This window comes from Argiope bruennichi, chromosome 4 (assembly GCF_947563725.1).
Source record: "Argiope bruennichi chromosome 4, qqArgBrue1.1, whole genome shotgun sequence".
Classification (NCBI taxonomy): Eukaryota; Metazoa; Arthropoda; class Arachnida; order Araneae; family Araneidae; genus Argiope; species Argiope bruennichi.
The window spans coordinates 273,980-298,743 of record NC_079154.1 but is presented as its reverse complement, the minus strand read 5'-3'; the positions used below and the strand labels follow the sequence as shown (position 1 = coordinate 298,743).

Below are 24,764 nucleotides of genomic sequence, written 5' to 3'. Positions count from 1 at the left end.
TCGTTTTGTACCTTAAATCTGACGATATGCAGCTATGCTTTGTCCGATGCCATTCATTGCGACGAAACGCAGCCGCTGTGTAGTTGGGTATTGCACACGTGATACCCGACCGCAATGACTGCGAATCCGATTTCCTAGGAAAACGTAGCTGCATTATGAGAAAAAAAAATGTTTTTGGATGTATTATTAAACTGAGATTTTTTCACTGGAGACCGCATTTGTGTCATTATAAATGATGTCTCGAATATCCCCGGCATAACTCTTTTCCTATTTTAGGGAATGCTCAGGGGAAAGCTGTATCTTAGTAATCGTGGCATGCGCCAACAGCAGGGAAGTCGAAACTGGAAAAAATTTAGGGCTATGATTTTATTGATTTAATGACTTCAGTTAGAGTCCAATAAGACTATCCCATGCTTCTGCCTGCGGAACTAAATAGACAGATTTTTAATCGGAAATCCTCTACGAAATTGGATGAGGAAAAGGGAGATCCATAAAAAGCTGAAAGAATAAAAAGTTATCTGACATTACCATTGAACTTTAAATGGTATCATTAGTAATAACAAACAATTTACCAAATACAACTCTTATTTTCTCAGTTTTTCTTATTCTCAATTTTCTCAGATTTGCTTGCTTACTTGGTGCATGTTTAATATGCAGTTATAATTGTACATTTATCTCAAAGTATAAGTTTGCATTTCTGCAATAATTTTCAAATACCACATGCTTTAGGAATGTTGCACGTGGGAGTTTCAACGAATTGTGTGTTCAGTGAAAATTTCAAAGATAAATTAGAAGTTCTTCCACCTGGCAGCAATGACGCAGCTATTCTGGACAAGCCAAGAGTTAAGACTATTGATTTTGGGATTGAATTGTTGCCAGAATCCATTTAATTCGGAACATTTTACTAATTCATCTTGCCTCATCTAAGAAGATTTCTCCAATGTCATTATTGACAGTTTGCATTCTTTAATCGTAAATGTTTTTTGCCCAAGCATTAGCCTAGGAACATTTGATTGCACGTATAACAAAATGAGTAGTGTTGTAGTTTTGTCGATGACGCAATTCTACATCGAACGAAGCAGCAGCAGGTGTATTCGGTGAAAGCACTCCCAACTGATTGAGAATTTTGTTTGTGATTTCTAAGCACATTTCTTCAATCATATTTAACGCTTCTTTGCAGAGTCTTGCTTTGAAACATCCATGTTCATATTTGAATTTTCGAATGTGCGATTTATATTTTCTTCACAACTCTCCAGGTGATGAGGGTGAGCAGACGGCCCACTTGATTGCAAACAGTGCTCGGATGTGACGCGACTTATTGCAAGCGATATTAAGGCATACATTCCATTGTCGGTCGGTCGCCAATAAATTTAAAAACTGACATGCGTTGCGAAAAGTCCATGCGAAGTGGCGTTGACTTTTCTCGGTTGCTGGAAAGACATCGTTGCGTTTATTTGCAACATGCATGGAAAGAAGCCTTCGTCTTGACTTAAATGCAAGGTCTCTAGCAGTTTCTTTGAATAGTAATCACATATAACACTTCAAAACATTAAAAAAGAAAAAAAAACATGAATTAAAAAAAGAAAAATTTCTAATGTAATTAAAAAAATTTTTAAATATTCCACTAAAATACACATTTTCACTCTTCAAATTATATCTCTGCCAAATTTGGTAGCTCAAACGGTGTCTTCAGTAAAGCGCCAATACGTGCGCAAGTTCTCCATTGTCACAAGTAGAGATATTTCAGAACTCTGTCTCCGAGTACAGAGTTTATCTGTACTGTCATCATATCGGAATACCTTCATACTATCAGTGTATCTATATATTACCAGTTTATCTAACAACCTTTGGCAATTATCTGATTCATCAAAATTTTTGCATTGTGAAATTTGAAATGAATTCTTGGTCATTTAATCTGAATGACTTATTCAGCAAAGTGTTTTTAAATTTCAAATTTTCGCATTCGTATAACTTGTAAAATAATTCTATGCAGTTATGTTCATTGTGCAGTACACTTCTGTGATTTTCGGTCATTTATCCTAAAATGTGAAAATAATTTTGAAAGAGGAATGATTAAGCTTCAATTAATCCAACAACGTGCTTGCTGAGTCGTAGAAAACTCATAAAAGAAACGCAAAGACAGAGTGATGAATCGTTCAAAATTATTTTGTGCATACATTACAGATCATAATATATCGGAGAATTCAATAAAATCGGTCTCTGATTCAGTAAAAAAGAAAAGTTGTAGTGGTCTTCCCAAAGCTTTCTCACGTATCTCAAGTAAAGGCCTTCCTCGCATAAAATTGTAGAAAGTCATCGAATACTACTCACGGCGGTTCCAAACAGTAGTTAGTGAATATAGATTTTTGCTGTGAATCAAGAATTTTTACTGAATCTATCGTGCGAATGTGTACCTTGAATACATTTTTTTACCGACCGATTAAAACTAAAATTTGACGCAGAACTAAGGTATTTCACCCACATGTATGTGAAAGTACAGACAATCAACCCTTTGCCAGATTTGATTAAAAATTTGATGTGATTCCACCTTTTAGACGTTGAACTTACGCATCAAATGTCACACATCCATCTCTTTGCTTACTTTTTCATCTTCTTATCAATATGTCTTTTTTTTTTCCTATCTGTTCATCGTTTTATAGTTATCGTGTTCACTTGTGTTTGGACAGGAGGACACTTCTGAAATGATTTGGTTCAAAATTTCGCAGATGTCCATTCATTTGATGTAAATATTATGTATTTAAATTTTATTCATCAACCTCAATGTGATTTTGAGTTACTATGTTCATAGATGATTGACATAGTTCCAAAAATTTGTTTTTCGGACTCGCCGAGGTCTCAAACGTCAAAATCTTGAGTTCGAATTTTTTGAGGATTGCAATACTTTTTTTATACTTCGTATAGAAGATATAAAATCGACGTATTTCCATGAGAAAGCAAAATATTAAGATAAAAAAACATCTATAATATAAAAAAATTGTAAAATGCATGAATCTTTTTTTTAAATAAAAAAAAATCTGAATTTAAACATTCGCTCAATATAGAAAAATAAACCGAATTTTCATAGTTTAATCGTTTACAATGGTAGAAAATTCCCGGGTGAAATATTAGCAGCGACAATGGAAAAAATTTAGGTTTCATTCATAACAGTGAAAATAGTTTTGCAAAATATCCTTGAAAACTATTTAAATCTAAAGTAAGGAATCTCACAGCAACCCAATTGGTGTTATTGAGAAAACACCAAAATGTCGTTTCATTTCTAATGAATTAAACTTTCAAAAAAAGAAATCACCCTGAGCTGAACGTTTTCACGTTCCAAAGTATATATATGCTAAATTTGAAATATCTATGTCTAATGGTATGCCCACAGAGCACAAACTCACCCACATTCTCCACTATTAGTGGTAGTGATTTTAAACTTATGTTGCTTGCATATGAAAATGATTTCGGTTTTTAAATTTATTTCTAATATTTGGTTAGAAATAATTTCTAACTTCGGTTAAAATGTTCTGTAAGGATGGATGCCACCGTAATAAAGTGTTTTAAAGCACCCGAGGGATTCATAACGGTGAAGGTACCAGGCGAATACCAAAATATTGGAATCTTCCATTTTCTGAAAGAAAGTTGAATCGCACAGCGTATCAGAAGAAATGTAGTAAACATGTAAGTATATCGTATTTTTTGATTCCGCCAAACTATTTTATGTTATCGTCAGAAACACGTCAGTGGCGTATTATCATCGATAGCTTCGAGGAAATCCCATAGCAAGCAGTCAGAAGAGGTTTAGGGATAGGGTTGCATATTTCACAAGTACACATTCATTTTGCAAACAGTGGTGATATCCCAAATCTCAACCGATCATGGCTCTATTTTCGTACAAAGGAAAAGCAAGATTGTAAACGAATGTTGCGTTTTAAAATCTTTGCAATGCTTGTTGAATAGCTATTGTCGCTTGATTTTAATTATAAAGTTTTAAAAATGAGTTCCTATATTGAAATTAGGAAAATAATAACAAATTGCATTAACATTAAAGAAAACATTTGACTTCAGTTTTGGCAAAAACATAGAGATTTTCAGATTTTGAGTTTTCCGATTAATTCATTCAAATTTTTGTCCGTATCAAAAAATAAATAAATAAAAGGCAATCTTTCTCTTGATGAGACAATTTAAAAGGGGAATTGTAAATAGCATCCTGAGACCAAAGCGGCCTGTTCTATCTAGTCTGTTCCAGTTTGTATGTTCTACCTTTTTTGAATTGCTATAGAAGACAGAACTTTCTAGAATAGATTCATTAAAATAAATTTAACTTTCAATCAATCTCATATCAATGTCTTATGATAGTTTACAAATATTTCTTATACAGCTTACCTATCCATCCCTTAAAATCATAAAAATACTTTATCACGATTTAAACAGATTTGACTACTCTGTTAAAATGGAAAAGACGATTTAAACCTACATAATGCTCTGTTAGTTAAATCACCGATCCGATGAAACACGGTATCTCAAATGAGACTTCATCGTTGATGATAAAATTGTAATTACATTAATATTGACATTTAATATTGCACACTTTTCTATATTGTGATTGGCTAAAATTGAGAATACCTCCGCCGGATGCAAAATGAATGCGCACTTGTGAAAAAAATATGCTGCCGGATTGGACTTGAAATGTTGTTTGTTTGGCCCATCTGCCAATGTGAGGTGGAGTGCATGAAAATCTTGATGCCTAAAATGCTGAAGATCACGAATACTCCATCTATTCCAAGCTCATAACACCGATCTCGAGCCCGCCCAACTATCGATTTCTCTTCAAGGGAAAATAATTCAGTTGTGACACTATGCGTTATACCAAACGGTGACTAGAGGAGAATGCAACGAAACGGTGCGGAAAGTACGAGAGATTGGCTCGACCCAATCCTGCAGTTACGGGTGTTGATATCCCATTGAGGTAAAAGCGAATTTCAGCCATCCACAAAGGACTCCGTAGTTAATGTTTGTGAACCGTGCAAAGCGAAAGATTCTCTGGTAGAGGATCAGTGCGTTGAAGTTGGTGAATAAATTAGATTCTGCATGAGCACCTAACGAACGATTCTGTAAACCTCATTCAGTGGTAAGCATATTCGACCCTTACGCTGCTTCTCCGCTGTTAATGCAACGACTTCTCCGGTTTCCATTGCTCTTCCAGATGCATCAAATAACGAACACGAAACTGAGGCCTAAGATGCTTTTGCGAAGCACTCCGTCCGTCCACCATGATGCCTAACGGGAGAGGCACGGCCTTGCAACCATTGTCGGATCGTAAAAATGAGAGCTCTGACGTGGAGGCTCCATTTCATTGATGAAAAAGGTGCATTCGCATAATACTAATTTGCATTCCTATTTGCCGTAAGCCATTTACAAGCAGTTTTTTTTTCGCTACCTCACAGTTACGATTTTGAAATGCTTAAAAACATTGAACGATAATGCCTTATTTCATTTACCAATATTGCATATAGCGCCGTTATCCCTTAATGGTACATTTTCGGCGGGGAATAAAATCTCATAACCTCCTGTAAACTATTACCCAATGTGAAAACCTTTTATCGAAGTTTTATTTTTATTTCCATTTAAAAATGGAACTTCAATTTTAAGTCTTCAGGTAGAAAATAAGCGCTAGTCACTATTTGTATTACTTGTACGAAATGCGTTATGCTATGATTAGCGAAAAGAGCAAGCAATACATCATATAATCGCAAATAGTTGTGTCATATTTCGAATAGTTGAGTATCTGGGTATAAAATCATCAAATGTAATCACTGAACGTCCAGATTCTATTGCAGGTACGAAATGGTGTGGAGTGGGTGACATTGCTGATTCTTTCGAAGAGCTGGGATCTCAGACAGAAGTGGACGCATGCTGCAGGGCACATGACCACTGTCCAGTGAAACTGAAAGCCTTCCGTACTGGCTACGGAATGATCAATTTGTCTTTGTACACTAAGTAAGTAACAAGAAAGCAGCGTTTTATAGTAAATAATCACTCAGACAACTACGGTGGAAAAACATTATACCTCCGTCCATGTCACAGATGATTACGGTCAAACTTAAATAAAAGCAGCATAATTCTGCAAGTGATTTCTAAAATAAGAATTCGGTCATCATTTCCGATTTTAAATTTGAAGGTGAAAGAATAAAACTTAACGTCTTTGTATGACTGTCACAAAGATCATAGTTAAATCAAATAATAATAAAAAAATATGATCCATTCAAGTCTTTTAATTTGTTATTTGTGAGGAGTCTGCAATAGTATAGAGTAACGAAATCCATCTGCTCCTTTTCACAATTAAATTAAATTTAAACTAGACTCCCCTGAGTTTGAAAGAAAAAATGGTGTGTCAATCCCCCTCCTTTGAGGTCTGATGCGAGGGGAAGCAGCTGATCGAATGGGTGGAATAATATTGAAAGGATTCGGTCAAGGAAGGTGAGCTCAACAGGAATTCATAACGTATCTCGTTTTCAAAAATTAAAATCATTATGGAAAAATGTTTGCAAAGGGAAGTAAAAGTTTTCAAAAGTAATTTGAAAACTTTTACCGAGAAAAACAGAGGAAAAACTGTATGATCAGTCTTACTTGTTTCCGTTCAATAACTACAAAAGGCAGGTTTTGTTAACTCAGCATTGCCCGCTTTTCTTTATGCAACCGACGTGAATCAGAAGATCACGACCTCTTGTCCTGCCTTCAATTCGAGAAGTATTCCATTTACATTTATCTCTCCAACCGAACTGTGTTTGACAACCGCAAATTCATTTCCGTCTTGAAACAGGTTTGTAAGATTAGAGGCAGTGAAAACTCTGCCAATGTCTTCATTCTCAATCCCTTTTCTGCAATTCTAGACAAAGCGACCGAGAGGCATACCTTCCATTTGCATTTTGCAGCGAGCCCTGCCTCAAAAAGCTAAACGAATCGAACTAAAGCCTAGTTACAAAAAAGATTGGCAATCAGAATTAAAATCAAGACAAAAGACATTGCTTTTGGTCAAAGTTAATCTAATGAAAATTTCAGTTCCAATTCCCAATTGTCGCTATAAATCCAGGTGAACTGTTTCTTTTCTTTTCTTTTTTTTTTTTTTGGAAGAATACATAACAACAACTTTATTTTTTTAAGTGTTGAGTTGGTTATTCAAAACAGGTGTCTAAGTTTGCACTCAGATATGGAGTAGAGGATATGGTGGAAGTTGTAATATCGGTTTTTCATTTTTAAATAATATATATATATATATATATATATCGATTCCAGAAGAAAAGTTTACATATAAAAAATAGTAGGCATTTAAAAGATTTATCTAATGAATTATAAAACGTAATAATAGATTCACTAGATCAGGTATAAATTTTAAAAATATGCTAATTTGTATATATATATATATATATATATATATATATATATATATATATATATATATATATATATATATATATATATATATATATATATATATATATATAATTATGTCTTGCAGGATTGGCGACGGCGGAGTTGAAGTTTTTCTTTTCTCTCCCGATTACGAATGATCATGCCTTTCACTATAGCTACAATTGTTAGGAATCAGAGACTGAAAGATCATTTTCGGCTGCAGGCGTCTCACACGAGGCACCTTGTAGGAATGGCCTCATCAGTTGAATTCTCCCGGTAGCTCCGTACCTAATAAAATTGGAGGAAGGAATGGTGCAAGACGGACATTCCTTCCGGATAAAAGGAATCGCTTTCGCGGTCCGTCTGCTTGACGTTCGCTTAGAATTTTCTTTCTCTCTTTAGTAATCAGCTGAACCATAGCATTCATATACTACGAGCGCTAATAACGGTAGTAAAATTGGATGCTAGCCTGAAATGATTCCATAATATTTTAATAACACTCTTTTAGACAAAATTAATTTTCAGCAGAATTTGGCGAGTAGAAATACAAAAATACTTCGCATCGAGCTGAACTCTATAAATCAGTCTCTTTTTACCACTGACGAGAGAAACAGACCGGCATAAAAGACTGATCTTATTGAAATTCCCATTCAATGAATTGGTAAGGTTAATGAATCTTAATATTAAATTAATTTTTTTAATTTCTTGAGAGTTTTTTTTTTTTTTCCATCTAATTAATCTTGGCAAAGTATCCATTATATCATTTTTAGCTGACAAAGAATGAGCGCTCGTGGAATCCACTACACCATTCATTTAACTAAATCCCATTTCTCAGTTTCTATGACATCTTTGGCATTACCATTCTAACGAGTATTCGTTTATTTTATTTAATTTATTCATTTGAATTTCTGTTTCTTTTCTCGCCAAACTAAAAATATTGAAGAAAAGCGATTTTGAAAACAAATGTAATGCATTCTTTTTTTTTTTTTTTAAGTTATAATTATTTCCTGTTACCGGCTGTTTGTTTAGTTCATCGCGCCAGTCTCTTTTCACCATGATAGACCAATTTGAGGGTAAAAAAGTGAGAAGTTTTTCTACCGACAGAAATCAGTGAAGGAATAGCAATTTCTAAAAAATGATCGTTTTTAGAAAACTTCACATTATGCTTTTTAATTCTTATGCAACAAGGCAACATAAAATAAAGGGTAAGTCTGTAATGTCCGGTATTCGCATTAAATAAATACAAATCTGTAAAAGTTTTTTTTATAATCCACAGGATTCATTATATTTATACATCAACTGTGCACTGACTGATGATTCGTTAACCTCAGTCATCAAAGGTTACCTTTTTAATTTTTTAAAAACATAAATTATAACATTCATTAATTTATTGAAATGTAAATTCTTCTTTCCCAAATATTGTGCATTGATGAATCTTGCATTTATTTTAGATCCCATTGTGACTGTGATAAAGAATTCTATTCTTGTCTGAAGGCCTCCCGAAACAAAGTTGCAGACGTCGTAGGAAACTTGTACTTCAATATAATGAAAATCCAATGCATCAAAGAACACAGGCCTTTCGTCTGCACTGAAAACAGGTAAATAAAACAATAATGATCTATCTTGTGCAATGAACAGCTACAGCTTAAGGCGCGAAATGAGTCCCAGTGCAATTTACAATAAGTAACCTGAAATGCCGTTTTAAAAAGCTATTCATCCCTCCATGCAAATCTCACGAGAGCTTATTAACAACAGGCGACACTCAGAAGATATATCGAGGGCAAACATTTCAACATTCTGTGGATGAAAAGAAAAAAAGGTTTGAGGCCTAAAACGTTTAGACGTGGATGAATCGAGAAACTGCGTTCATTCACAGACAACAGTTGTTGTTAAAGTGACTGACAGCGAAATGCACTGATTCAGCAATAGAAAAAAGTCCAGTTGCACATCTGTAAAACGTAGAGAGCACAAGCACATCCCTCGATATAGTAACGTAGAGTTTCCTCTGGAAAGAAAAAAACTATCTCTATTACACATATTTATTCTCATAGTTACTTTTTCCTCGTTGCAATTGTTTTATTAGCTATTATATTTACTCTAAAAGGCAGTAGCGAATTCAAGCACTTTGCAGATTTAGCCAGCGCTCTCTGTGAGATCCTTCTTGTAATAAACTGACAAAATTGTTTTTTGCGTTTAAGCACGTAGTTTAATGTCATATTTTTATTTTATTTCAGTGACTTCTTGAAAATGTATGTGTAACTATGAATCATGACTGCGTGGAAATAGCGGGCATCTCAATTTAGGGGAGAAAACAAAAATGCTGCCGCTAGAGATGAATGTTGTCAATTCAAAAAGAAAATAACACATGAATATATTTTTATGATGTGTAATTTACAATCACACTCGCGTGCTGTGTGATACAGTATCAGTTTCGACTGACTTTATTTTTAGCTGAAAATTGGAAGAAGACAAAATATGTTTGCTGTATCGCATGCGACCAAAGTACTTAAAAAGCAACGACAGAGTAGTGGTACACAAACCTCGAAAATAATTCAGTAAAATTAATAACTAAAAATAGAAGTTCGTGAATATAATAGGCACAGAAAATTCTATTAAGATAATTTTTTTATGAATAATAAAAAATCCTTTATTTCATTTTCCATTAAAATAACTTTTGATAAGTAGTTTTACATTACGAAAATTTAATTGTTTACAGCATCACGAATGTCGAGTCTCATTTTTCTTTTAAAGAACAAAGCAACATTAATGAATAAAAATGCTCGTTACTTCTGTTCATTTATGAATGTTGAAAAGCAACTTCCACGCATCACATTATATTTCACAGGACTTTGAACTTAAAGATAATGTTGAACAGTTTTAAAATTAGAATATGGAACATTATGTAATTTAAATGCTTTTTATGAAATCTCTATAAAATTTGAGTATTGTTTTATAGAATTTAGAAATATTCTTAATTCTGCATTTAACCATTCTTATTCTTCTGTAAACAATTTTTGAATAATTAATTTTTTAATAATTTATCCTTCTGTAAACAACATTGATTTCACTCTTTCAATCGACATTTTTTGCAAAACGACAAAATATTTTTGAAAAAGTTCAAATACTGAAGGTTCAAAATAAATTTGTTTGAATAGCAACGATAAGTACTATCATTATTTTGATTTCCCATTTATGGATGCATTTTATTCATTTGGATTCAGTGGAGTGACGGATCGTTCAGTGTTGCCACAGCACTCCCCGAATGCCTTTTTATCGAACTGTTCAACTCTGACAATTTGATGAACTTGCTTTATTATCCCAGAAGTTGAATGATCAACTGAAAAAGAAAACAGTGTGAAGGCAGAGAAAGAATCAACAAGCAAAAGAAATGCAGATAGCGCATGAAGTCAATTGAGTGATTTGAAAACTAAAACACAATTTTTCTCATAGAAACGTTTGGCTTATTGGGTATGCATCATTTTTTATTAGAGTTTTTCGAAAAAAAGTTTCGAAAGCAATCTTTTTCAAGCAGAAAAATTCAATACCAGTGAAAATTTCACGATTCAATTTATTCCAAATTTGTTTGATCCAATAGCTGCAATGAAGGAGATGTATTATTAGGTTCCTCGTGTTTCTTTTAAGATGGAGATGGCACACGGACTGTTTACGGATTCCGGGAATGATTCGAGACGTCTTCCTGAAAAAGTAAAAACCACGAAAATTCTGGAAAACATTTAAGGAATATAACAGTTGCAGCGATACTTTGTAATAGCTGATTTCGCATCTGATTTTGAAAATTTAAATAATTAATCTAATGGCAGACAAAAAGCATATTTTAAAAATGCCATTTCTTGACCAGCTCTGGTAATTTCAGGAGCTCCTCACTAATTCATCGCTTAGAGGTAATCAGAAGAGTTTGATTATCCATAATGCTTCTAAAGAGCACGGAAAAAAAAGCATTTTCTCTAATGTAGCAACAAAAAATAAGATTTCATTGACAAGGCGCTTTAAAGTAAAGGCGAAAAAAAAAATTGTATACATTTTGAAATTTTACGGAAATCGGATTTTCAATGACTGAAATTTAATTCACTCCAACGGCTTATAGAGCTTTCTGTCACCCTTAAAATGAGTTTAAAAATTATTCTGTAATGATTATTGATGATTCAGTTAATAGATAAATAATAGAAACAATTTTCAAATGAATGCAAGTTTCAGCTTATATATTCAATTAACCAAAATATAATTGAATTACAGGTAATATTTCATATTTATTTTAAAAGGAAATTCAAGGGAGAAAAAAATTCGAAGAATTTAATTAAAAATTTTTCGAGTTAGTTAAGTATCATATAAATAGAATTCTTTAAACTTATATAAATTGCAAAATATCTAGGAAATTTTTAAGACACTTCAGAAGGCAGTATCGATGATACTTATTTTTTGACATTAAGTAAGCATTTCCCATTTAGGTAACTTCCAAGATAAAAACAACCTTACATTTCTTAAGGTGGTTCCCAAACATCACCAACCAATGTGTAACGGAATGTGCCAATTTAAACTTTTCATTGTGTTAGTTACTTGAATTCTGTGTAACTTAGCTATTTCTATTATTTTCAAAATAAATGGTTGAATGGATTCGTCCGGTTTTCATTATTTGGAAAGGAGGAAAAATCTTTAAAATGCTCAACATTTTTTTTAAATTTAGATAGTAAAAATGGCATTTTTTTAAAAAAAACTAAAGCTTACATATATTTAAAAAAACATCTCAGCTGATATTTTATAAGTGGTGTTTGTTTCCTCATTAAGATTACGCATTTTAATTCAATTGTTCACCATTTAATTGTCAGACTGTAGCATTATCATCCTTTGTCAACTAATCGCATTGATAATGCGAGCCGGTACAAGTCGATTCCAGAAAATGGTTTTATTCTATTTTCCAAAATTCATGCATAGTTTTTAAAATAAGAAGAACAAAAATATCTGAATAAGTATTTGTTAATTTTTTCAAAATAACTTTTGAATAATCGTATGTTGAAGGTGCCAAACATTTCAGTTTATGCCCTCATGCGCAAAATGTCGATTTGAGTGATCAGTCACAGGGTACGTGAACATGAAGTTCTTAATGCTTTTTATTCAGCAACTGAGTAAGGTAGTAACATGGGAATGAAACTACTTAGCTAGTGGTTGCGCTTAAAAGGATTTTTGCTATTTTATTTGTGTCTGTAATGAGATTTACTGAAAAGCACAAAAGGTCGTCTTGAAGGCGAGCGTCGGAACGCGAATAAACATGCTTACTCGACATGAACAGTTCAGACAGGTTTCGTGCAATTCATGCGCGAAGAATCATTGTTAACGATTAAACAGGACGAATGATGGCAATAAGACAGGAATTGGACCCGTCAAAGGGAAGAATCTTTGGAATGCTCGAATCCAGACGATCGCAAATCAAAGTGTCTGGAATTCTGAATGTGCCCCAACGTGTGACCTATTCCAATTGTAGTAAAAGCTTCTAATTGTTAACAGACGACCAACACCAAGTGGAGCGAGAGCCACAGTCGTGCACCGAGACCGACATCCGATGATAATTGCGCAGCGTCAGGGAGATCGAGAAACTGGATTCCGCACTTACAGCCGTCACAGAAGTACGAACTCCCACACAGATTGCTTATAAAAGACTCAGTCACGTTGTTCTATATCAAAGCAACATCTTCGCATGACTCTTGATTTATAAAGACGTCTGGGAGATGCCGTTCATTTCATTCGCCACTGTAGATTTCGATGTCTTCGAGAAGTCAAGAACTGTTTGCAGTGCAAGCCGAGAGTCGTGTGTCGATTCTGTTTTGTTTCGAATGCTCAAAGTATCCCCTTCCCTTCTTTTCAACGCATATTTTTGATCAATAAAAACAATCTACAAAGAAATGCCATGTGTGCTTAGAAAGTAAGAAACGAAATAACCTTGCTTTGTAAAAAAAATGTCTAATTCTCTTGCAAATTCCAGAATGTATTTTCCTTATACTAAGAGAATGAGGTCCAAATTCCTAACAAGGAAAGACATTGTTTTCTATCAAGAAGAGACATGCACGGATAGACATTCTGTTGAGGGACTGCGCTGACTTCTATAACCATGATACGGAGTTTGCGATTGCTAAAAGTTGCCGAAATGAATTTCTCGAGCCTGTTTTGAAGCGCTGTCAGTCCTACTTTATATATATGAATGATAATGCGCCTCGTCTTCGTGTGAACCTGAACGACGATTTTCTTGAAAATGAAATTATTCAAAGCATGGGAAGGCCTGTTCACTCACCTAATTTGAATCTAATCGATAATATATGGGAGACGACTTACCGCCTTTCCGCACCCACCAATCTCCATTCCAGAAGTGAAAAAAAAATGTCTTCTGGGCGTTTGGAGCAATTCTTTGAGCCGATACCTTATCCACAAGCATGGGGATTCGACATTGCAAGAATGGTAATTCGTTGTATAAGGTGCCTGTCTACAATATACTACCCAACTCAGACATTGGACAGATAGGGTGCAAGATCCATAAGATTGGAAGTGAAGGCAGTTTTATCCATAAGCGGAGGTGGAATCTAATAACAATTTTTTTAGAGATCTCAGGAGCTGGAGAGAGAAGACAAACACACTAGCATCAACATGAAAATTTTCACACATACAAAAGCAAATAGCCAATTATTCCCAAAATTAATAATTGAAAAACTACAAAATTAAAATAAAATTTACCAACGATCCCCATTCTAAATACGATTAACAGTAAAAGCATTTCCTCACTGCCGCTGATCACGGCAAAAAGATAACAACTGCATGGAAGGGGGAAGTCCGTCATAAAAGGGCAAAAAACTAATATATACGTCAAAAATTTATTTTTTATATAAAATTCCAAAGTTTGAAATAATCAAGTAGGAATAAAATTCATAGCATGTATTAAAACACTCTAATTTTATATTATTTAAAAACGTAGTAATATAAACCATATTGTGTAAAAATTCAGATTAAAAAATTATATGCGCTCAAATATTGCGCACATTAAAAATTACAAAGGTACGAATGAAAAGGTCCAAAACGCCAATTCCAAAAATTTAAGCCAGAAGGTGAAATACGAAGTTTAAAGTCGAATTAGGTTGAGAGCGAAAGGACCATTCGTCCTTGGTTCTTTCCACTTCTCAAATTTTTACTGTATTCCAGTGCTTCTAATACTAGAAAAAACTTATTTAAAAATAAATTTTTTTAACTATACTAGTTTGACCTTTTCAGAAGATTCCCTTAAGTCTTATAACCGTTAACTGATAATAGAAGTGGTTGCTATCGAACTTTTCTTATTTTGTAACTGTCGCATATCGCGTTTCCCGTCATTCCGAATTCCTTATTAATAATGCTTTCTTTCTGGACACCAGTGTACATTTTAAACAATAATCTCATGAACTGTCTGCTCATTTATATAAAAATCACGTATTTTTAAATTTATGGCGAATACGAATGCTGCATTCACATGAAACAGAATTAACATTATCTCCACACAGCAAAAACTTGCACTGTCGCAGAGGCAATGAATTTCTCTTTCCGTAAATAAATTATTTCAACAAAATTTCAGCAGCTACTTGGCAAAATTAGAGATTTTGGAAATAAAATTTCACCGAAACATACAGAGTGGTTATAACTAAAGTGACCCTATTCTGACTCCTCTAGAAAACGATATTGTTTTGTTGTTGATAAAACATGGTGCACACATTATATTGGTCATGAGGGAACGATTTCTGCAATAAGAATTGATCAAACTTTGACCACCAGATGACACTTTTTAAAAATTCCTTATACAAATTAGTCAAATCTGTAAAGAGACTGGCTGTCAGAGCCCGAAAATCATTCCGCGTTCCTTTATCATACTCTTACAGAAGAAAGATCGATCTTTGCTGGTAAAACTGTTTTATCAAAACGACAGTAATAGCTTACTACACTGCGCGAATATCGTCGTTTAAAAGGATTGCGAAAAGGTCCCGTGTCGAAAAGTGGTTTCAAGAAGATAAAATTGAAAGAGACTGGAGATTTGGATCTGCTTCCAGGAACAGGATGGAAACGGTTGCGAATGAAACTGTAGTAGAATTTGGTGCTGTTGTGGTTGAAAGTTCCTCCAGTTCCAGTTATTTTCAGCAAGTACTCGATTGGTGTCACTTGAGGTTTAAAAGGAATCGCTTCAAGGCCCTAAGAAGTGCTCTGTCACAAGCGCACGGTACAGTGAATTTCTGCTTTGCAAGAGCGGCAAATTCTGCAGACCACAGTCTTCATGCAAGATGGAGCAATTCCCCACGTTGGACGCTAAGTCAAAGAACTGCTTCGTGCAAACTTTGGCGAGGATCATGTGATATCCAAAATTTTTCCGGGTGTCTGGCCTCCTCGTTCACCCAATTTATATCCCTGAGATCTCTGATTGTGGGGATTCCTTAAAAGACCGTGTTTATGGAAGAGGAATTAAGACTTTAACTGAGCTGAAAGGCAGCATTGCACGCCATGTCACTGAAATAACTCGAGACTTTCTTCGCGCTACCATTGAACACGCTATAATGCGCTTTCAACACAATTGATGCCAATGGAGCACATTTTGTAATTGAGCAAATTTTAAAGATTCAGACAGATTTTTTTTTGTCCTTTAGGCATCAAGATTCCCCCTGGTGATCAAAAATGGAGCTATTTTTATTGCAGAAATCTTTTTCCCATGATCCAATAAAGTAAAACACTATGTTTCTTCAAATTCGGAGAGGTAGAACGAGTTTTAGATGGGTCTGAGTAGGATCATTTTAATGATAAACCCCTTTGTATCAAGCCACTTGCTATCCAAGTATATAAAAATAAGACTATGTTCGATTACCTCTTTTAACCCAGGTTGCTGCTTACTCGGATACATAACACTGTTATTTATTAGAAGTATTAGTTAGAATAGTTACGTTTAGAATACATGACTTCCCCCTCCCCCAATAAGTTTTTAAATAGTTGCAAATAATTTAAGAAAAATATTATTATTTTTTTTTCCTTTCTTTATTGGGAAATAAAAAAAATTGAAAATGAAAGCTTAAAAATTGAAATCTGCTATCCCAAATTTCAAGTTATCATGTGAGAATATTTTTTCGATGAATTGCTTAGAGCTAGAAAGCGATATTTGAAACTCAGAATCGAAACGGAGACGTTTTGCGTTGAATGTTGAGATTCAGAATCCTAATGGAGGCGTTCTGTGTTTTTCTTCGTTCCCGTTGTAAAGCTGTTTTTACGTTCATGTTTAATTCAATCAGTTCCTAATTTTAAATTTTCATCATTCGTTTTTGTTGATTGAAGGTTTTATTCCGGCCTCTGCTTGCTCTTTCGTTCCTTTTCTTTTTTTCTTTGCAAGGCTTCACCGGGAGAAAGCCACTCCATTTATGATTTATTCATTGCCTACGCTATTTCGAGCTTCACCCCTCCCCCCCACAACCAAAACAACATCATGTTCTTTTTCCGTTTCTCGGCTTCTAATAACGTAAGCGACATAAATGTGGCATCATTCGATAGAGGACATCGAGTAGATTGTATCGATGCCAGTCGTAAAGACAGTTTTTGCAAAAACAAGGTCGAAAATTCAAATTTTTACAACGTTGAGAGCTCGTATCTCGCGAATCACTCGGAGTAGCAACGTGAAACTCGTATCGTTACGTGCATTTTGACGGGCAGTATCCAATGATATGAGCAAATGACCCGGTCTCGGCCCCTATTGAGACACGAGTGTCGGTAAAAATGTCATTCGACTCATCGAGACGAGTGTTTAGACGGGTCGCACTCGTCTCTACGTTGCATACAAACTGAGATATAACAACTTCCGGTCTGACCAAAAGTTGACGTCATCGACATCCCAAGACCCATAGGAACTCTATGGTGTCGACCCGACATTGATTTGCTTTGCGACATTGATATTAAGCTAAATCCGTACTGCGCATGCGCAATGGATCCAAAATTGGAAGGGGGGTACTTCTAAGTGAAAATCCCATGTCTCTAACATATGTAGTTTACGAAATATGACGAAAACCATCTGCGCTTGCGCAGTAGATGACTCCATGGGGGTCTTCTATAGCCCCATAGAATTACTATTTTGAAAACCCTATGTGTAACATGTGTAGTTTACGAGATATAACGAAAATCATCTGCGCATGCGCAGTAGATGATTTTATGGGGGGGGTCTACTATAGCCCTGTAGGTTTTCTATGGTGAAACCCATTTTCTCTAACAGCAGGTCAACCTCTTAAAAACGCATCTGCTTTCAAAGCATACATAATAATAATAAGGCAATACTGGTAAAAGCAAATGAGGATGAAAATTGCCAATTATGCTTTATTCATTGCCTACGCGATTTCGAGCTTCAATTATTCATTGCCTACGCGAGCTTCAAAACTCCCTGACCAAAACAATATCATGTTCTCACATGATAAAAATAAATAAATGTGCCAAATATTTACATAATGAATTAAACAATATCCCACATTATAACAAATCAGCAATAAATATAATAGACCCTTTCTACCAATATATTTTTCACAATGCGAAAAATTCCACACTACAATAGTAAGGGGATATTTGGCCATAACATGCACCAGGACACCATATACGGTAGGTTTGTAAGTCTTTGATTCTGAAGAAGAATCTCTATAAGAATGGGACTAAAATTTTATTAGGGATGAAAATCATTAATTCTGATTGTAAAATTGATTATATTAATATCTATGTTAGATTACAAACATTTGCCGATTTTTAATAAATAAAATATAAAAAATGTGTATCATTAAAAATGCACTTAATATAATTAGAAATGTAAACCTTCCTCCTTCAATAAAGGCTTTGAGGGAGGAGGGGGGGGGGAATAAAGCAAACAGAAGTTTCATATCTTCAGACCATATTCATTATTAGACTGGGGAAGCTAGAAAACATATTTTGCCTTTTTTTTTTTTTAAAGGAAAATAATGTACATTAGCAGTTTATAAGACAAAATTCTTAACTAATTTAACTAATTAAGAATAGGGGGAAAAAATCCATAATCCAGTATACATTTATTTTACAGGACAGAGACGGATGGAAAAGAAAGATGCATCAAATGGGGAGCGGATCCTAACAGCAAAAAAATGCAAACAAGTGTAGCCCTTCTTAAATACTGACTGGATGAGTGACAATAATATCATTCTCAGCTAAGGAGATTGCAGATAACAATGAGTGAATTCTGTAGAAATACATGGCTTTTAAAAAGTAATGGCGAATGCAACAAACTAAAGTATTATGCAAATTTCCAGTTTTTTTACCATCACTAAATGCAATGTAGCATGTATGAGCTCTATCTTATAAGTAGACACATTTTATGTACTAATTGAAGCATCCCTTTGGTTACACATAATAATAATCAATAATAATGCAAGAAAAAAAAAAAGAGTTATAAAGTATCAAATCAATGATTCTTTGTTCTCAAAGTTTTGCTAAAGCAATTTTTTTCCCCCTGTTTGTATTTCATATTTAAAGAATATACCAAAAGTAAGTAGCATTCTATAAAGTAGTTTCTTTGGCCCATGATACCTAGCTAAACAAGTGTTTGAAATATAGAAATAAATTTGAAAACAATTTTTCTCTTAAGTATATATACTTTGTAACTTGTACATTGTAAAATAAATGCTTAAAAGCATAGATATAATGAAAGTAAAATCAATATTTAAAAATTCTAATTAATCTTAAAAGTAAAATATAGTTTACTTAATATATATTTCTTCCTCTTATTGTTAAGGTAATTTGCACAAATTGGGTATAGGATTTCAAGTGTGAAATGGTAAACATCTGTAATAAAGAAAAATATTCATGTATTTCTTAAAGATTTATTTCACAAATGGATCACATAATCACAAAAATAGGTTTGTGATTTGTCATTCTTTGGAAAATCTCACAATTTACTATAAACAAACCAGACTGCCTTCTTGCCAATCAGAATGCAAATACAATACATTAACAAAATTGTACATGAAAATAAAAGGTACTTGTAACAACCAAAATCATATTATGCAAAAAAGGGGGAATGATTAATGTTTAAACAAGCCAATAAAAGAAATCCATTTTTGATAAAACATGAACACAAGTACTTTAGCCATTTATAAAAATTGCCAAAGAATACAAACATAAATCAGATCTAGGGCTAAAAAAAAATTATAAAATAAGGGGAGGTGGGTGAACCCATCTGAGATTCCATACTGAAAAGTGTTAAAAATACCAATATATCACAGTTGAAACTAAGTTTTAAAAAAAGAATTTAGAGTGACATTTTGAAAATTGGGGAAAAGTTAATTTTTTTATTAAATTTAAATTTTCTAAAAAGGGAATAAGATTTTCTACTATTTTCTTCTAAGTAACATGGGACAAAAATGCATGCAACAAATGAAAAAAAAAAAAAAAAAATACTGACCAACTGTAAATAAGGTCCCTTTCCTCCAGTTTATTACAAAGCATTTTATATAGAAAATAATTTTCTTTGTAAATTTAGCTGCAACTTTTATGAAAATTATTAATTTTTAGAATTAGAAAAATAGACAATTTCACATTATGCTTAAAAATTATGAAAACATTAAACTGAACATCATAGAAAATTTATAAAAGTTATATATTTTTTCTTATGTTGTTTATACATCTATTAAAAAATTGTAAGGCAAAAATGAAAGTTATAAAAATATTTTGGAATTTAATGCTCTGATTTCATTGTGGTGAAATAAGGTAATTTTTCACAGAAAGATGTTACATTTAACAAAAGAAAAACCTAATATTATAAAAATTGTCATTTTAACATATGTATAATATGTTCCCAGAGAACAAATAATAAGCACAGTCATCTAAAATTAATTATGAATACCTATGATAATATGATATGAATGTTTTTTTATTATCTTGGAGATAAATATAAAAAAAAAATGTAAAAATCACTGAGGTTTTGAATGGTGAAATGGGGAGAAAAAATGCAAACTAAAAATTAACAATAAGAAAAAAGGCAGCCATAGGATGGATACTTATGAATCATAACATAATGTTAAATGCAGTTACAGTTCTAATCAGTATCAGATACTATATAATTATGATATAAAACAAAGTAATGAAAAAAAAGATGGTAAACTGGTTTTAACAACAAAAATTTTTATACACAAATATCGTGATAAAAAAAAATTTATCACAGAAAAATGAATTGGGGAATTAAATCATCATATCTGTGAAATTAATAATTTTAAATTCATTAATTAAATTTTTAAATAAAAAATAATACTAATATATCCAAGGAAAATTTTATAAAATAATACTGGTGGAAGAAAAATTTTTTAAAAGCAAAATTTTCATTTTTTTTGGAAAAAATAATTACCTAAACAAATAAAAATCAAGTACACATGCATTTGACAAGGTTATTTTCCATGACAGTACAGCAAAATTTACAAAAACATTACACATCCTTCTAAAAGTTTATACCAATTACCCTTAGAAATACATTTAGTATAAAAGGAAATTAGCAGAACATGTCATTTTTAAAAGCATTAAGGCATTTGATATGGGTGGTATAATCTTTTACAAATGTTTTTAAAGAATTGTCAAAACTTATCAAAGGAAAGTATTCATACAAAATACAATCTACCACAATGAAATAAATTTTTTAAACTTCTTTCTAACAGTGGCATAATTTATTACTTTAAAATTTTAATTTTATTCATAAGGTATTTTCATAATATTAAAAAAAACAAGTATGGTAGCAATGAGTTACTGAAAAATACTGACATGCCTTAAAAAATAATACTAATATAGGGGGGGGGGAAATCCATTACTCAAGTATTAATATTTATCTGTAAGCTTGAAAAGAAATCACAAGGAAGGAACTTGCCAACAATTTTAATATTCTTCACAATTAATTTTAAATACATTTTTTTTTCCATTTTTTCCATTTTTTATAAAATATTAAAAAGTCTAACAGAAACAAAAAACAAATTCTTCAAAATATTTAAAATTCTTTGATTTCTCCTCAAGAAATATTCTTATGTGTATACATTAAAGATAGCTTGCAGAACAAGCAATATTCAGCCTGTTAAAACAAGCTTTATTTAATACTTTTTTAGAAGTCCTGTCTTAAAAAACTTTACAAGGGGAATATAACTTCACTTGTAAAATTTTAATATAACAAAAGAAAACAAATACCAAATATAATATATTATATCAAGTACAAACATGGCATTAACAGTCTCATCCAATCTAAGTACATATACTACACTTAAAACAAAGTCAAATAAATATACAAAGGAACAAACATATATATTTGGTACTAGTCTAGTACAAAACAGTTTTTTAGGTATAACAATAACTATTTAAAAATGTCTAATACATTTGGTATTTCAGATCACAAAAAAAAAAAAAAACTAAAGAAAACAAAATTCAAGTGCAATTGCATTTCCCATCATTTAAATAAAGGTAGTGAAAGAAAAGTCTCTGAAAAAAAATAAATAAAAAGAGCCCACAGAATGACCTATAGAAAAGGAAAATACTAACAGAACATCTTGACACTTCTAGTGTAATTATATTTCTAATTTTTTTCTCGTACTATTCTTTTTTACTTTGCAATCTAGATTCTATTTGAAACCTAAAGCATATAGTATACAATAATGAATTTAATCCCAATTAATCATAAATAACAGTTTTATACAAAACAATTTTATACTTAATAAGTACTTAAAAAAATGTGACTTGATTACCCTAATCTCAAACAAAATTTAAACCTGACCATTTAATTAGGTTTGAATGATGGTTGTGTAAGCTCCATCAACACAGTTATTTTCATTCTTAAACTTGCTGGGCGCCCACTCTTCCTTGAATGACAAGTTAAACATTGAGTAAGCTGGATTCCCAGTAACTTCTTTAATGACATTCAAAAATGCAGGCAAGCGTCCAATCAATTCCCTTCCTTTGAGTGTTGTGTAGGTCTCAAGTAAAATTAAACCTTCACACCTAATAAAAAACATACAAAATCATATGAACAATCAGTACAAGTATTGCAATATTCTTATTATTTTAATATAGCTGAGTACTTTGTTGAAAATTACTAAAATTCTGCATCCTAACATGAAGGATTTTATAAAGAGATTTGCTAACTGCAGAGAAAAGAAATCTCATTGACTGTAATATGACAAACAGCCACAATTTTTTTTCTCAGATAATGATTAAAATTTTGACAAAATGAAACCTTCTTTAAATAATATTAAACAGGGTGCATAGACTAATTATATTTTAAAAATTAAGCACTTTATAAGCTCTTTTAAATAAAAAATAAAAACTAACCATAATGTAGGGATTTTTTTTTATTATAGAACTATGGATTCAATAAGTTGAGTATTAATTAAATAAATGCCCAATTTTATATGAATATAAACATAGAATATTACCAGGAATAATCAAATATATTATTTCACCAACAATGAAACTAAGTTATTTAAAATGTTTTTTATGTAAGCTTCATTTGATAAATCTTATTAAAAGACTTCCAACTCATATCTTAAATTATTTAATTACACTACAATTAACAACACAAGGGGAAAAAAGATGATTTATTAACATGTCAATTCATCAAGGGAAAAAAAAAGATTAAGTAAACAAACTGCAAATTTAAAAACACTAATTTTACTAATGTAAATAAAAGGGTGTTTCCATTTAGAGATTTGCCTAAAATCCTTCGATTGGTTCAATTTTTGCAAAAATAACTTTTCTCTATTCATTATATGATATTGTTAATAGTGAAAAGTTTCTAACTTCACGAACAATTCAGATTAGCTTTATATTCACTTTCAGTAATTTCCTCTTCTAAGAGAAATTTCTTTTTCCGTAAAGAGATCAAATTTAACTTCATGCCAATGATAGCTATTTCTTTTGCCATCTGTTTCCACAAAAATAGACAACATTTTGAATGGGCTAGGGTTTCTCAAATTCTCAATTTGTATGAGCAGAAATTTTTGGCCAGGCAATTGAATCTAAAATTGTAACATACAACGATGTTAGAAACAAGATCACTTAACAAATTTCATTTATCTATGTTGTGGCATTTACTAAACAGATTCTGACAGGCAGCATTGTGTGGTCATAGATGTTATTAGATATGATATTTTGCATTCACATTTCCTACTTCAATGTATTTCTCTTTCATCAGATGCTTGTTCATGAAAATAAATGAAAATAATTTTCAAAACTTTTCACAGTTCATTTATTTAAGCTGTTGCATTTTTCTGTTACGGTATTTATGTGCATGCAGAAATAAATACCAACACATGGTCAATTCATTGATGGATTGTGTTCAAAATTTTGATATGGATGCACACTTTAGATGTTAAAATTCTTTGCCAAATTTCACTGATCTTATCATGTCCACGAGTACTTGCATACACAAATAAAACAAACCCCTTCAAGGCAATGGATTTTGTGATAGAAATCAACAAATTTGGTGTTAAGAAATTCCAAGTCAAAGTTTTTTACGTTATCTTGTTCACATACATACATAATTCCAAAAATGCTTAAATCAAGAAGATTGGGCAGAATTTAAAGTTTGAATTTTTTGGTGATTGCATTTCTTTCTCTTTCAATAGTTTGCAAATAAAAAAGTAAAAAAGGAGTTTTATTGGCATTAATTAATTTTTGGTATATTTTAGCAACAGTAACTAATGACTTGTAGGTAACTCTGGAGTATTAAACACTATGCTTTACTTTCAATTTTGGAACATATTCAATTTGGAAGTCTACAATGAATGAAAACACATTTTTTAGCATATAGTTCAAAAGTTCTAAACTTTAGTAAAAATTAATTGACATAAGAATATTTAAATAATTCACTAATGGCAAGCCACTAAATCATGCTCAAATATAACTAACAATTGCTCTACAAACAAATAATCAAATAGAAAAATACTGAATTACTGTTAAAAAACCTCCAACATTAATGGTTTTATATGAATACATAAAATTATCTGTAAAAAGAAAGGATTTTCCCTGCCTATCTAAACATGTCAAAGGAGGTGAAAGAAGAGTCAGATAAATAAAAAAGATATATTATATTCATTCTATCAGTATTTCCATAAAGTGAGGTAAAACCTTTTCCACTGACCTCTGGATTCATTGAAATCTGTTGAGCATTGAACACATCATAAAGAAAATAAGAGTCTAAATTGGGCAGATCTAGCAAGGTGAAATGGGAACCTCTCGCCATCAAAAGGAAAATTTAAACACTTGCATAAAAAACAAGCATTTTTACAACCTTATCTAAGGACCTTAAAAAATAAGTCCTT

At 32.2% G+C, this 24,764-nt stretch overlaps 2 protein-coding genes across 6 annotated transcripts in view; one reads left to right on the top strand and one right to left on the bottom strand.

Moving 5' to 3' along the window:
- Positions 1 to 19,247, top strand: part of LOC129965445 (phospholipase A2-like) — a 59,310-nt gene extending 40,063 nt beyond the window's left edge. The window contains exons 3-5 of one of the 2 annotated variants that reach the window (XM_056079312.1): positions 5,841 to 6,000; positions 8,865 to 9,011; positions 18,503 to 19,247. In XM_056079312.1, coding sequence (XP_055935287.1) covers positions 5,841 to 6,000; positions 8,865 to 9,011; positions 18,503 to 18,596 — 401 coding nt within the window. In that variant the 3' untranslated portion in view covers positions 18,597 to 19,247. Of the gene's footprint in view, positions 1 to 5,840; positions 6,001 to 8,864; positions 9,012 to 9,647; positions 10,031 to 18,502 lie in introns of those variants that run through there. The other variant, XM_056079313.1, reaches the window with a different exon arrangement.
- A 35-nt stretch (positions 19,248 to 19,282) lies between these two features.
- LOC129965442 (TRPL translocation defect protein 14-like) overlaps positions 19,283 to 24,764 on the bottom strand; it is a 37,976-nt gene continuing 32,494 nt past the window's right edge. For all 4 annotated transcript variants that reach the window (XM_056079310.1, XM_056079311.1, XM_056079308.1 and 1 more), the window contains one exon: positions 19,283 to 22,443. In XM_056079310.1, the coding sequence (XP_055935285.1) occupies positions 22,227 to 22,443 (217 nt within the window). In that variant the 3' untranslated portion in view covers positions 19,283 to 22,226. The remainder of the gene's footprint in view (positions 22,444 to 24,764) is intronic.